The following is a 15,660-nucleotide window of genomic DNA, read 5'->3' as shown; positions in this document are numbered from 1 at the left end:
TCTTTCAAGGCCAGGCCCTCCCCAAAAGTCCTGAAGTTCCCCAGAGTGCAAGGCCTGGGGTAACATCATGGTCATGACAGGTCACCGGGATGTCACCAAAGATTCTGAAGCAGTCTCTACATCGAACGCTTCACTGATAATGCTATTATCACTGAAGCTCCTGCTGTAGACGCTGGGAGCCCCCAAGGGACTGGGGGCCTTAGGCAGATGTCCAGTCTGCCCTGCCCTAATGCTGGCCCTGGAGAGCAGTGCAGTTGTACTTTGCTGCCAACTGAAAGACACTTTAGACCACCACCTAAGTTGAAATGCTCATCTTGTCTCATGACAGGTGCAGCCCTGACTGCCAAGAATCTTACATTGATGACTTATCCTATGTATAATAAACAATATTACACACCCGAACGATACCTTTAACTTGCTCATGAAAACAAGAATATTCTGTGTAAAATAATGCCCTTAAGCAAAAAAAAAAAATCCTGCTTGCACAGTATACATATCTTAATGTAATATATATTTATTGCATTATCAGTCTGTAAATGCCTTTCTTTCTTCTGTTCTCTTTTTTACAGTCCGTTTATGGTGTATCAGAGGACTCTCAGTCACAGAGCCCAGTGCACATGGCTTCCCATGTAATTAGAAAAACAACAAAAGATGACTTGCGAAAACAGGTAAATACAGTAAATGGATCCCTTTTAAAGGGACTTTCCAAGAGAAGTCATTTACCACCTGTGTACAGGGTCCACACCTCTGGGACTCCATCCAATCACTGGATTGGGCGCCCCATGTTCCTTCTTGATGTGTGTCTAGGAATTTAAATTAAATGGTGACCAAATATGTGCATTGCTGCTTCAAATTTTTTTGAAGGGAGGTACAGTGCTGTGCAAATTAATTGGGACAAAGCATTTTTTTTAAGTAAAATCGTAAGTTGGTTACCAGTCAGTGATTCAAACCAGTTTTAACTGCTTTCAACAGGTGTGAGTGCCTGTTCAAAGCAGATAAAACTGGATTGAATCACTGACTGGTAACCAACTTACGATTTTACTTAAAAAAATGCTTTGTCCCAATTAATTTGCACAGCACTGTAAGTTAAGTAAATTGCTTAGCTAATTTTGCCAGTGGGAATCCCAGGAATAGGTGGGGACACCAGTAATATATTTATTACCAATCCTGTTCGTAGGTAATAATTGTCTTTTGAGAAAATCTATTTAAAAGCTGACATCTGTTCTATTTATTTCCAAATATTTTTTTCTCTTAAAGAGAATCTGTCACCACATTTGACCTATGTAAATTACTAATATGGGACACAGGTTATAGAATGCTGAAAAAAGTCCTACCCATATGCCTCTTTATCAGATGTCTGGTGGTTGATAAATCATCTTTCATTTTACGCAAATTACCTCTTCCAGGTTCTGGGGAGAGCGCTGCCTGGAGGATAATTCTGCCTCCAGAGATTATTCTACATGAAGGGGGAGTTACCAGTGAGACAAGTAACTAACACAGAACAGGAGTAATAAAATTTGTATTCTTGCAAACACTTGTTTTGCAGTTCTTTGAGCTCTGCTGTATAGTAACAATATTGCAGCCCTGTCTGCCTGTGAGATGGAGGCTGAATCGGAGAGGAACCTGCAGATGTGTCAGGTATAATCACACACAGCTCTGCAGTGAGATCAGGAGAACAAAGAGTGGTCATTACATATCACACTGGTAACCCTGGTAACCATTACATGTCACACTGGTAACTCCCCCTTCGTGCAATGCAAACTCTGGAGGCAGAGTTATCTTCAAGACAACCTTACCCCCTTATCGTGGAAGAGGTCATTTACATGAAGTGAAAAAAGATGAAATATCCACAACAAGGCATCTGATATGAGACATATAGGTATCACACTCCTCAGCAGTCTATAACCTGTATACCCATATTAATAGTTTTGATAGGTCAAATGTAGTGACAAATTCCCTTTAAAGTAAATTTGTCTCCATCAAAATGCCATTTAAATTAATTATACAGTGATTAAGGGAACTTAGCCCTTCCAAAACTGTAAACTCACCGCCACTACCTCGATCACACAGAATTTAAAGGGGTTGTCCGGGCTTTTCACATAATCTCAGTACATATCTGGGCTGCAGAATTATGACAATAAGTAATTTACTTTCTGTCACTAGTTTGCACGGTTTTCTAGATATTCTGAACAGAACATCCAAGGGGGTGTTATGGCATTGAAATGAGTACTAGTCGTAACCTCCTACAATACTCCAAACATGCCCTCTATAGCAACAACCCCACCCTCCATAGCTACAGGCCCTCCCCATCCACATGAAGAAGCCCTCATCACACAGTAACAAATCCTCCCCCTCTAGCAGCCTCATTGCAGAGAGCAGACCACCCTGTTATGAATGAGTCACCGGAGGAGGAAAAAACAAAAATGCAAGCTAAGTCCAAAAAACCGGAGAGGTTGGTAGCTAGCGGATTGCAGACCCCTGATCCTATTCACAACAACTAACAGTAGCCGTGGAGCGTTCCTACGGTGGTCCTAGACGCCTCTTCACAGCCAGAGAACTAAATAAGCCTAAAGAAAGAAAGGGGAAATCTAAACTGCCCCAGAGCAGACCCCAAAGCAATAGACAGCCCCCAACATGTATTGTCGGTGAAAACAGATGAAAACACAAACACAGACAGAAAGACAGGCAGAGCAAACGATGGGGCCCAACTAACTAGATAGGAAAGGACAGAAAAGATGCTGGCTGCAATCCGCAAAAACCCTACCAAAAATGTCCCAACACGTCTGATAGGAAAAACGGCCCTGAAGTCACTAGACTTCAAAATCCCTATATCAGCACTCCGATATATTCTGAAGACAGAGCAAAAGAGATTTAACCGATCAGGGACAAAAATGGAAATTCAGCAGAGCCCCAGCCAAGGCTGGCAGAACACAAAACTAAGCAAATCAGACAAAATCTCATGGAACAATAACAGAGCAAAACTTTTAGAAGAGGACTTTAGAAAAACTTTGGAAAGCTTTAGAAGACAGGAACTGAACTGGAGGCCAGAGCTCAGAGCAGAGAAGTCACCAGCAACCCTACAGGGCGTCGGCTGCCTTATATCCACTCAGAGATTCCGGATGTCCAATCGCAATCCACCTGCTCAGGTGACAGGTTTCTCCCATCCAAATCAGTTTCACCACCTCCTTTCACCAGCAGAGGGAGTTCATCGGACATCAAAGGTGAATGACAAAATGAGCTCACAACACCACCCAGCTGCTCCTCCCCCAGACACAAGCTGAACAGTGTTCTATGGAAAGTGAAACTAGTGAGGAGGGAAAATCGTCCTGTATTCTGGGCCACTCCATGATTACAATATATAACTCATTATCAGTAATTCCTTCCCTCACTGTCCCAGGCTGCTGGCCGCAGTGAGAACAGACTGTGTGATGGCCAGTGATGGGGGTCTGCAGCTTCTAATCTGCACAGGGGATGGCAGTCACTGATGTAATCAGTTGTGTGACAACAAAGCCTCTGCTGTGTGAATGAGACAGCTCTGTGTTACTGATGTCATCACACAGCAGCAGATATGGTGCAGTGTATGTGTGAGCACTGTGTCTCTAATGACACAAATACTGATGGGAGCAGCCTGTCCCAGAATACAGGACGATTTTCCCTCCTCACTAGTTTCACTTTCCATAGATCACTGTTCAGCGTGTGTCTGGGGGAGGAGCAGCTGGGTGGTCTGCTCTCTGCAGTGAGGCTGCTAGAGGGGGAGGATTTGTTACTGTGTGATGAGGGCTTCTTCATGTGGATGGGGAGGGCCTGTAGCTATGGAGGGTGGGGTTGTTGCTATAGAGGGCATGTTTGGAGTAGAGTAGGAGGTTACGTTCAGTTCTCATTTCAATGCCATAACACACCCCCCCTGGACGTTCTGTTCAGAATATCTAGAAAACCGTGCAAACTAGTGACAGAAAGTATATTACTTATTGTCATAATTCTGAAGCCCAGATATGTACTGAGATTATGTGAAAAGCCCGGACAACCCCTTTAATGCCATCTAAATCACTCCCATATATTTGTCTCACATAATTGGATATAGGTTTATCACATGCATTAGTAATGTCATCTATATGTTCCCCACCCTTCTCCACAGCTCACGCTTTGTCTTTCCCACTTAGTTCTTCTGGCAAGTGCACTGAAATTAATACACCATCTCCGAGGTCCTGCAGTTAACAAAATGTTTACATTGGTAATTCCTAACAGTAGTAGTACTTGAAAAGGTTCTAGATTTTGACATATATTTACAGAATTTGCACTTTCCACATTTGAAAATGTCATTCTCCCTACTTTCCACCCACAACAAAAGTCTCTTGAAGGGGGAATAGGTGCTGTGTACCAACTGGTCGCGAATACACCTTCCTTTTATATATGTGATAGAGGGGGCATATGGAATGATGTCACATATATCAGGGTCTGTTTTAAATATGTTCCAATATGTTTGAATAATTGATCTCACCTCGTCTGACCAATTATCGAATGTTCCAATTATTCTTACCAGAGATTCTGATTCCTCTCTTGTTCTCTTTTTAAGTAGTGATGTTCTGTCCCTAGCAACCAATACCTTAAAGGCTTTGTTAAGAAAATTAATTGGGGAGCTCCTATCAAGGGAATCTGTCCCTAGGATATCGAGCCGAGTTGCGAAAATTGATGATAGAGGAACAGTTTATCCTGACACGGAGATACTGTCCCTTAGGTAGCCCCCTTCTCAAGCTGGGGTGGTGATGGCTGTTCCACCGTAGAAGTTTATTGGTGGCAGTAGGCTTGCGGAATATCTCAGTAACAATTTATCCCAAGACATCCCTCTGTATTTTAATATCCAAAAAGTTAATCATGTCATGATCAATATCATTAGTAAGTTTTAGACAAAACTCATTATTTTTCAAATCCCCAACAAAATTTGCAAAGGACTGGGTATTTCCGGACCAAAAAATTAGGACGTCATGTATATATCTACCCCAGAAAAATATCCAGGTTTTTCTGGAAGATTCTCAGGGAGATCTATGCCTGACCCAGAGATCTTAACAGCGCATTTACATATTAAGAAAATGTGATTTTCTCAGGAATAAAACCATAAAGAGAAAAGAAAAAGGGAATTGGTACTGGACATCCTGCCAATAATCGGAAAAGGGCTCTTTTGGATTAAACTGGTTTACCTTTATTACAGACTACACATGGCAAGAGGAGAATGCTTTCTTCCTCAGGCCCAATAACACTCAGTTCAAGACACAGGTCTTATATACATGTTGGCTGCAAAGGACATGCCTACACAGGTCAAAATCACATAATACAATAAAACACATGATTTATTTGAATATAGGCAAAATAAATAGTAAAATATACTAAACAGTAAACTTTTAACAAATAGTGGAGAATAGTCAAGGATGTGAGGAAGAGAGCGTTCCGCTCTCGAAACGTGTAGTCCATAACTAAGGGACCATGTTTGTTTCCACTACGTTTCCCCATACTGAGTCAGGTTAATATAGGATCGGGGATTTAGTGACAGATGACAGCATTGTATAACTGGAGTCCTGCAGACAGATACTTTCCCTTTAATGCACCTTTATAGATCTCTATACATTTTATTACACAAGTAAGCACAATATAGGTTAATGTATATATGGTTACTGGGAGTTCCATCTCTGAGACCATCAATTGCAGAAAAACTAGGCTTCCAAAAGTCCTGTGTCAGCGGAGCAATAGCTCTTGAGCACCAATCCATTATTTCAGCAGTATGAGACCAATAGAGAAAGCCATTCCACAAATCCCATCTGATAGTAATTGCTAAAAATGGTATCAATATATGCTAACCTGATCCCAGGTTGAATGGCTGTTCTGATCCACGGGTGATTTCACCAGAGAAATATGTAACAATTGGACAGTTTCTGGCCTGTATCCGCGCTGCCATACCATATATGGTTTTTGTTTCCTGAAGAAGAAGTGGGATACACTTCGAAATGCATAAAAAACTTTTTTACATTATCTCCGGCATTTGATGTTTCTAAATCACTTGGCAGCGCGGATACAGACCACAAACTTTCAATTTGTTAACTAGAAATACCACAGGGATCCCAGCGGTTTGGACCCAAGTGATCATGCATTCATCATCTAGAACTGTGGACAGGTAATAAATTTATTTAGAGGAGAAATCCCGTTAAATAATACTATTCTGGTGGGCTGCAGTAATCACTGAGGAGGTTTACATCAGTCTCTGATATATGTAGTTGTTCAATTAACAATATGCAGTGAGCTCCTACACCTAATGGCCCCAACAGAGAAAAAGAAAGGAACAAATAAAAAAAGACTGAAAATATAGTAGAAAAGTGGTGTATTTTACATTTGCCAACTATGTAGATAATTTGTTAACCAATTTTGAAGCTTTAAATATGTGTTGATGTTGTATCATTATTTTTAAAATTAACTAATATGAGATTTTTTTTTTTTGGTTATAGATAGATTTTCTGAATATTCAGATAGATCGACATTGTTTAAAGATGTCCAAAGTAGCTGATAGGTAAGTTCATTGTGGTTTTTTTTTCTTTACAAAAGTAAGGCAAAACAATATTTATTACAATATTTTCTTAAATTGCTTTTAAGATTTTGGCAACGTACATGTTAGTCTTATCTATGTGCTCTTAGCCCTATGTCAAATGTTTTTATTTACTACTCTTTAATGCAAATTTTTTTTCTGTGAAGGAACATTTGGATATTTGTACCATCATTGGAGGGTTGTGCAAAATTGTCAACTTGAACATTACCCAGCTTTATTTTGTCAAATATTTAAGCAGTAAGACCCCCACCAATCAATAAGTTATCACTTATCCACTTGAGAGGTGATTACGGTACTTGTTTTCAATGGAGAACCTCTGTAAGTACACCTTGCTCCAAGAGTTTATTCACTAATGGAAATAAAGCATCTTCTCCTAATTAATATTACAGAGAACAAATAACCACCATATGCAATACAATCGACTTATACCAAGACCAATATTACCACATGCAAGAGAGAAATACCACCACACCATGACTAGACCACATATTACCACCATAAAGCGACCAAATAATGCCACATACAAGGGAGAATTACTGCCACACCGTGGCCAGACCACATAGTGACTGAATAATACCACATACAAGGGACACATGCCACCACACCATGACCAGACAACATAATGGCCAAATAATACCACATACAAGGATAAAAACTACACACCATGACCAGACCATGTATTACAACATGGTGACCGAATATTACAATACTGATCATTAATAAAAACCACAATACTAACAACACTGTTATTACCATTAGTTATATTATACACAGTAGTTCTGCATATACAGTGGGGAAAAAAAGTATTTAGTCAGTCAGCAATAGTGCAAGTTCCACCACTTAAAAAGATGAGAGGCGTCTGTAATTTACATCATAGGTAGACCTCAACTATGGGAGACAAACTGAGAAAAAAAAATCCAGAAAATCACATTGTCTGTTTTTTTTTTCATTTTATTTGCATTTTATGGTGGAAAATAAGTATTTGGTCAGAAACAAAATTTCATCTCAATACTTTGTGATATATCCTTTGTTGGCAATGACAGAGGTCAAACGTTTTCTGTAAGTCTTCACAAGGTTGCCACACACTGTTGTTGGTATGTTGGCCCATTTCTCCATGCAGATCTCCTCTAGAGCAGTGATGTTTTTGGCTTTTCGCTTGGCAACACGTACTTTCAACTCACTCCAAAGGTTTTCTATAGGGTTGAGATCTGGAGACTGGCTAGGCCACTCCAGGACCTTGAAATGCTTCTTACGAAGCCACTCCTTCGCTGCCCTGGCGGTGTGCTTTGGATCATTGTCATGTTGAAAGACCCAGCCACGTTTCATCTTCAATGCCCTTGCTGATGGAAGGAGGTTTGCACTCAAAATCTCACGATACATGGCCCCATTCATTCTTTCATGTACCCGAATCAGTCGTCCTGGCCCCTTTGCAGAGAAACAGCCCCAAAGCATGATGTTTCCACCACCATGCTTTACAGTAGGTATGGTGTTTGATGGATGCAACTCAGTATTCTTTTTCCTCCAAACACGACAAGTTGTGTTTCTACCAAACAGTTCCAGTTTGGTTTCATCAGACCATAGGACATTCTCCCAAAACTCCTCTGGATCATCCAAATGCTCTCTAGCAAACTTCAGACGGGCCCGGACATGTACAGGCTTAAGCAGTGGGACACGTGTGGCACTGCAGGATCTGAGTCCATGGTGGCGTAGTGTGTTACTTATGGTAGGCCTTGTTACATTGGTCCCAGCTCTCTGCAGTTCATTCACTAGGTCCCCCCGCGTGGTTCTGGGATTTTTGCTCACCGTTCTTGTGATCATTCTGACCCCACGGGGTGGGATTTTGCGTGGAGCACCAGATCGAGGGAGATTATCAGTGGTCTTGTATGTCTTCCATTTTCTAATTATTGCTCCCACAGTTGATTTCTTCACTCCAAGCTGGTTGGCTATTGCAGATTCAGTCTTCCCAGCCTGGTGCAGGGCTACAATTTTGTTTCTGGTGTCCTTTGACAGCTCTTTGGTCTTCACCATAGTGGAGTTTGGAGTCAGACTGTTTGAGGGTGTGCACAGGTGTCTTTTTATACTGATAACAAGTTTAAACAGGTGCCATTACTACAGGTAATGAGTGGAGGAAAGAGGAGACTCTTAAAGAAGAAGTTACAGGTCTGTGAGAGCCAGAAATCTTGATTGCTTGTTTCTGACCAAATACTTATTTTCCACCATAATATGCAAATAAAATGAAAAAAAAAACAGACAATGTGATTTTCTGGATTTTTTTTTCTCAGTTTGTCTCCCATAGTTGAGGTCTACCTATGATGTAAATTACAGACGCCTCTCATCTTTTTAAGTGGTGGAACTTGCACTATTGCTGACTGACTAAATACTTTTTTTCCCCACTGTAGTGTACAAATAATACAGAGATCACCAGTAACATTATACACAGGAGCTCTGTATATAATGTCAGTGTACAGGTAATACAGGGATCACCAATGACATTATACACAGGCTCACTACATATACTATATAGTGTCTAGTGTGCATGTACATGTAATACACTGACTTACCAATGATGTCTCTAGTTGTAGTCCTTCATCTTCGCTTTTCTTCTTCATCTGGTACAGACCGCCATCACGTCTTCGAGCCAGGACTCGTCTTTGCAGAAAATAACACACAGTCATCAATAGCTGATCGCTTCCAGAACACATTCTCCAACTTATACACTACATCAGATGAAGAAAAAAGCGACATTGTGGCGTCTTGCACAGTAACAGGACCTCCTTTTTGCTCCCCCCATAGAAACAAGTATTCTAAAAAGTAAATTATATTACAGCAGTGATAATGTCACCTAATTGGCCACCATGTTCCTGGTCACTAGTCTTGGCCCCCAGATCACTGGTCCTAGCCCTATGTCCCTAGTGTTGCAGCATCCACATACTAAAAAAAATAAATAAAAATTATTCTTACCTGCCTGCTCTTCTGGCGGTGCTCAGAGTCCTCTTCCTTCAGATCCAGTGTGGTCGTGTTAACGTGGTCGACGTCCATGCAAATGTCGACGGCTGCGCATGTTAGTGACATCACCGACTTATGAGGTCACTGCCATGCACCGCCTGCGATGGGCCCAATGACATCAGCCGCTGGCCTCCGATAGGTCGGCGCCAGGGTCGGCTCCAAGTTTTCATGGACCCCAGGCGAAAGAGTCTCAGTGGGCCCCTTAAACACATACCACAATTCATTATACACAGATATGGCAGAAATATACAGTTGGGAAAATTGTATTTGACACACTGCCGAGTTTGCACGTGTGATGACACCTAAGGTGTCACTGGCGCTGCCTAGGGAGCGCTATCAGACGGGCTCGTGAATGAGCTCAGGGAATGCAGCCAGAAGGCACACAGTGCACTAGGACCTGCGACTAGTGTAGTGAGCTCAGGACCTGGCACTCAGAAATCACGTGACCAGGAGGCGGAGCCACCACACGTGAGTGCAGGGAAGGACACTGAGGATGCAGAGCACAGGGCAAAGACAGTAAACGTGGTCAAGGAGAGACCAGAGTCAGAAGCCAGACGAACACGCAGTACCTAGGGAAAAGACAAAAAGTAAACGGGGACAAGCCGAGGGGGTCAAATAACCAGGAGAGACAGAGCAGTACAAAAGCAGGGTACAAAGACTGAAGTCAAGGGACAAACCGAATCATACACAGCAAGTCACATAAGCACAGAGGCACACGTTTAAGGACGAGTCACCTGGGTCAGCAACCACTAACCAAGTTGTAACGGGGTCTTCCAAGCTGGGGTACCTCTTTCAGTACCACCCCGTGTTTTCGGAGGTCCGCTCTGCGTTGGCTGGAGTCTGAATGAAGGATGCTGGCTGGAATTCCTCTGAGTGCATGGGCGCATACAAAAGATCACTTCTTCTCCATGTATTTCCAGTCTGACAACACTTTACACACAGGACACAGAATATATCACACAGATACAGAGGGCCGGCCAATAGACAAGCGTCAGGCCAGACATGCATTACAAAAGCAGCAGGTTGCCGGAGCCTGCGTATGTTTACTGTGGGAATTACAAAGGTAGGGGGAGGGCGGACACTACTGATACATTAGGGACATGCATCTCACATGGAACCTATTATATATACATATAACTGCACAACACATTCTGGGTGCTGAGTGGTTCTGTAACACGGCTCCCCCTTTTCAGCGACGCGATCGGCATACAGAAAAGAGCATATATAGAATGGGAGGAATAGGCCTAAGCAACAGCACATGTGAAAAAGACTTGGGTATACTAATAGATCACAGACTGAATATGAGTCAACAGTGTGATGCAGCAGCAAAAAAGGCAAATGCAATTCTAGGATGTATTAACAGAAGCATACAGTCTAGATCACATGAAGTCATTATTTCCCTCTACTCCTCTTTGGTCAGACGTCATCTGGAATACTGTGTCCAGCTTTGGGCACCACATTTTAAAAAAGACATCAAGAAACTGGAGCAAGTTCAGAAAAGAGCAACCAGAATGGTGACCGGTCTGCAAACCCTGTCTTATGAGGAAAGGTTGCAGGATTTGGGATTGTTTTGTTTGCAAAAGAGAAGACTGAGAGGAGACTTAATAGCTGTCTACAAATATCTAAAGGGCTGTCACATTGTAGAAGGATCAACTTTATTCTCATTTGCACAAGGAAAGAATAGAAGCAATGGGACGAAACTGAATGGGAGGAGACACAGATTAGATATTAGAAAAAACTTTTTGACAGTTAGAGTGATCAATGAGTGGAACAAGCTGCCACGAGAAGTGGTGAGTTCTCCTTCAATGGAAGTCTTCAAACAGAGGCTGGACAGACATCTGACTGGGATGATTTAGCAAATCCTGCTTTGAGCAGGGGGTTGGACCAGATGGCCCAGGAGGTGCCTTACAACTCTACAATTCTGTGATTCTATGAGTCTACACAGTCTGATCCTCAACGGATCGGTTTGGGGATGACCGAAGTTTATGGGGTTGGTACAAGTTCCGTTTGTTGACTTAGTCCATCGGCGTTACCGTTTTGTTTGCCGGGTCTGTAGTGGATGGTGAAGTCCAGAGGTTGTAGGGCTAAACTCCACCGCAGCAATCTGGCGTTGTCTCCGGAGACCCGATTAAGCCAGACTAGGGGATTATGGTCCGTTAGGAGGGAAAACTGTCGTCCATACAAATATGGTTGCAACTTCTTGAGTGCCCATACTACCGCCAGGCACTCCTTCTCGATGGCCGCATAGATTACTTCACGGGGCAGTAGTTTCCGACTCAGGTAAGCTACCGGGTGTTCTTGGCCGTCCGGCCCGACTTGGCTCAGTACTGCCCCCAGTCCAAACATAGAAGCGTCTGTGTGAACCGGGAAACGTTTAGTTGGATCGGGTGCGGCCAATACAGGGGTATTGGTGAGGGCGTCCTTTAGTTGGCGGAAGGCTTCCTCACACTTTGGGGTCCAGGTTACCTGGCGGGGTTGGTTCTTACGGGTCAGATCAGTGAGGGGCTTGGCTACGCTGCTGTAATTGGGAACGAATTTCCTGTAGTACCCCGCTGTCCCTAGAAACGCCATGACCTGGGTTTTAGTGCGTGGGATGGGCCATTTGGCTATGGCCTCAATCTTGGCTGGTTCTGGTCGCTGTTTCCCACTTCCCACCCAATGCCCTAAATACTGAACCTCTGCTTTGCCCACGTGACACTTGTTTGGGTTCAGGGTGATTCTGGCCTGGTGGATCCTGTCCAATACTGTCTCTAGGTGATTTAGATGCTCTTCCCATGTCGCACTGTAGATGGCGATGTCGTCCAGGTAGGCACAAGCATAGTCCTGGAGACCATCCAGAACCCGGTCAGCCAGCCTTTGGAAGGTCGCCGGGGCATTCTTCATCCCGAATGGCATAACTCGAAACTGGAATAAGCCGAACGTGGTGACAAATGCCGACTTGGGAATAGCGTCAGGACTAAGGGGAATCTGCCAGTAGCCTTTGCATAGATCGATGGTGGTCAAATACTTTGCCCCCGCCAGCCGGTCTAACAACTCATCCACACGCGGCATGGGATATGCATCCGTCACTGTTTTCTCATTGAGCTTACGATAGTCTACACAAAACCGTGTAGTCTCATCCTTCTTGGGCACTAAGACTACGGGGGATGCCCAGGGACTATCTGACTCTTCAATGACCCCTAAACGCAGCATCTCTTGAATCTCTTGTCACATCCCCTCTCGTACAGACTCAGGGACACGGAAGGGGTTTTGTCGCAGGGGGGTCTGATCCTGGGTCTCAACCTTATGTTGTGCCAGGCAAGTGTAACCCGGTCTCTCTGAAAACATCCTCTGTCTCAGCCTCAACAACGCCTCCGCCTGCTGTCTCTCCTGGGGGCCTAGGTCTTCGCCCAAGTGTACCTGGTCCCATGTTTTAGACTGAGTCCTTTCCCCTAAGACATCCGGCAAGGGAAGTCCAGCTAAATCCTCTGCTTCAGGTGCACAGATGGCCACTACCTCTTCAGGGCGCTCCCGGTAGGGCTTCAGCATATTCACGTGTAACATGCGGATAACCCTGGGGTCGTTACAATCGGCGACATTATAGGTTGTGTCGGCTATTTTCCCCACTACCTGGTAGGGCCCCTGCCATGCAGCTTGAAACTTATTCTGCTTAGTAGGCTCTGACACCAGGACCTTCTGTCCTATTTCCAAAGTGCGCTCTCTGGCCCTCCGATCGTACCATAAGCGCTGGCGCCGCTGTGTCGCCTGCAGGTTCTCACGTACAACCTGGGTCAGCTCCTGTAGGTGGTCCCGGAATTCCAGCACATAGGGTACAATAGGTACCCCTTCTATGAGGCCCTCCCCTTCCCAGTGTTCCAGCACTAAGTCTAGGGGTCCCCTTACCCGTCTCCCGTATACCAGCTCGAACGGGGAGAACCCCATGGATTCTTGGGGCACCTCCCGATAGGCAAACAGGAGGTGTGGCAAGAATTTCTCCCAGTCCCTGTAGGTCCTGGTAAAAGTCCCAATGAGCTGTTTTACTGTCCCGTTAAAGCGTTCACACAACCCATTGGTTTGCGGGTGGTATGGGGCGCTTCTAATGGACTTTACGCCGCACAGCTTCCACAGTTGGTTGGTCACCTCTGCTGTAAACTGGGTACCCTGGTCCGAGATAATCTCCCGGGGAAATCCAACCCGTGAGAAAACCTGGAGCAGGGCGGCCGCCACCGTCTCTGCCAGTATGTTAGGTAACGCAACCGCCTCTGGATACCGTGTGGCATAATCTACCACTGTCAATATATACTTTTTCCCGGACGGACTGGGTTTGGCTAACGGCCCTATCAGATCGACCGCTACTCGGCTAAATGGTCCCTCCGCAATGGGGAGGGGGCATAATCTGGCCTTGCATCGATCCCCCCTCTTGCCAATGCGCTGACAACTGTCACAGGTCTGGCAGTACTGACGAACATCATAGGTTACCCCCGGCCAAAAGAAGTTTTGTGTCAGACGATGCCTGGTGCGACTGACACCGAAGTGCCCGGCCAAGGGTATATCATGAGAGATTCGCAGTAACTCCTGCCTATACTTCTTGGGAACTACCAGCTGTTGTTTTATAGTGGGGCTCGTCCCTGTGTGGTGCTGCTCTGTGATCCGGTAGAGGAGTCCCTGCTTCCATACAAACTGTTCCCCTTCCAGTACCCCTCTCCCCTCCTGTGCCTTCCCACGATATCCCTCTAATGAAGGATCCTCAAGTAACTCCCTCTTAAATTCATCTGGGGTGGCCCAAGAAATGTGTCTGGCTATGGGAATACGTGTAGGGCTGGAATGTCTTACCTGGGCCTCTGAGTGTGATTCCACCTCCGCAGCTCGAGCTTGTCTCCGGGTGGTCACAGGATATGTCTCAGCCAGAGGGGCCACCGAGAATGCAGACAACATGGGCCCCAAGTCATTTCCCAGCAAGACGTCTGCAGGGAAATCCTCCATCAAGCCGACCTCAACAAGGCCATCCCCGACTCCCCAGTTCAGGTGAATCCTGGCAGTGGGTAGTCGATGTATGGCTCCCCCTGCTACACGGACTGCCATTGTCCGGTCCGTCTTCTCTTGGTCCCGGACGAGATGAGGCTTCACAAGGGTCAAAGTTACCCCGGAATCTCTTAGTCCCTGCATACGTTTCCCATTAACCCACACGACTTGTCGATGCTGTTGTCGATTATCTGCCCGAGCTGCCTGCACGAGGTCTACTTCATGCAGCACTTCCTCCATCTCTTCCACCCCTTGGTTAATCGTAGCCCCCAATGCCGAGTCAGCTTCACCTTGGTAGCAGTGTACAGCAGCCCGGCTGAAGGTAGCTGTTCCCGCCTTTGGCCACTGGGTATGCTGAGTCCGGTTGGGGCATTGTCTTTGCAGGTGGCCCAGCAGACGACAGGTGTGGCATCGTGCCCCAGGGGGACTGTTGTAGGCCGGATTTCTAGCTGGTCCCCCTACAATCTTCGGTGGTTTGGGGCCCTCCAGGTTCATGGGCGGGCCCCTAGTGACCACCTTTGATCCGGACAACTGCGGCCTCCTGGCATCATGATGTTCATCGGCCAGACGAGCAGCTTCCTCAAGAGTCGTTGGCCGCCTGTCCCGAAGCCATTCCTGTGTCTCGGGGTTTAGTCCATTAAAGAATCGTTCTAACAGGAAGAGCTGGAGGACGTCCTCCTTAGTGGTTGCTTGGCTCCCTTGTACCCACTGTAGCAGTGACCGCCGTAATTTACAGGCCCATTCAGCGTGGGTATCGGTTACGCGTTTTATAAGTCCGCTGAACTTTTGGCGGTAGGCCTCTGGTGTCAGCGCATACCGGGCCAAGATCACTTCTTTGATCCGCTCATAGTCCATACAGTCCTCTTCAGGTACCGTGCGATAGGCGTACGCTGCCCGGCCTGTCAGCTTGCTGGCCAGAATCTGAACCCGTTCCTCCGGCTTCACTTGATGAAGAGCACACTGCCGCTCAAAGTCCTGCAGAAAGCCATCAATGTCTTCCTCTGCCTCCCCCAACTGTCGGAAGGCATTGTACTGGATCTTTTTGTGGCTTACTGTTGAAGGTA

The 15,660-nt window shown here is 45.3% G+C and overlaps 1 protein-coding gene across 2 annotated transcripts in view; it reads left to right on the top strand.

The window, feature by feature from the left end:
• RGS6 (regulator of G protein signaling 6) overlaps nucleotides 1-15,660 on the top strand; it is a 629,091-nt gene that overhangs the window by 542,283 nt on the left and 71,148 nt on the right. For both annotated transcript variants that reach the window (XM_073552710.1, XM_073552711.1), the window contains exons 11-12: nucleotides 570-668; nucleotides 6,492-6,553. In XM_073552710.1, the coding sequence (XP_073408811.1) occupies nucleotides 570-668; nucleotides 6,492-6,553 (161 nt within the window). The remainder of the gene's footprint in view (nucleotides 1-569; nucleotides 669-6,491; nucleotides 6,554-15,660) is intronic.

This window comes from Dendrobates tinctorius, unplaced genomic scaffold, assembly GCF_039654945.1.
Source record: "Dendrobates tinctorius isolate UK_male_01 unplaced genomic scaffold, ASM3965494v1 ptg000194l, whole genome shotgun sequence".
Lineage (NCBI taxonomy): Eukaryota > Metazoa > Chordata > Amphibia > Anura > Dendrobatidae > Dendrobates > Dendrobates tinctorius.
Note: the sequence above shows the minus strand (reverse complement) of the source record. Positions and strands in the feature narration are given on the sequence as shown.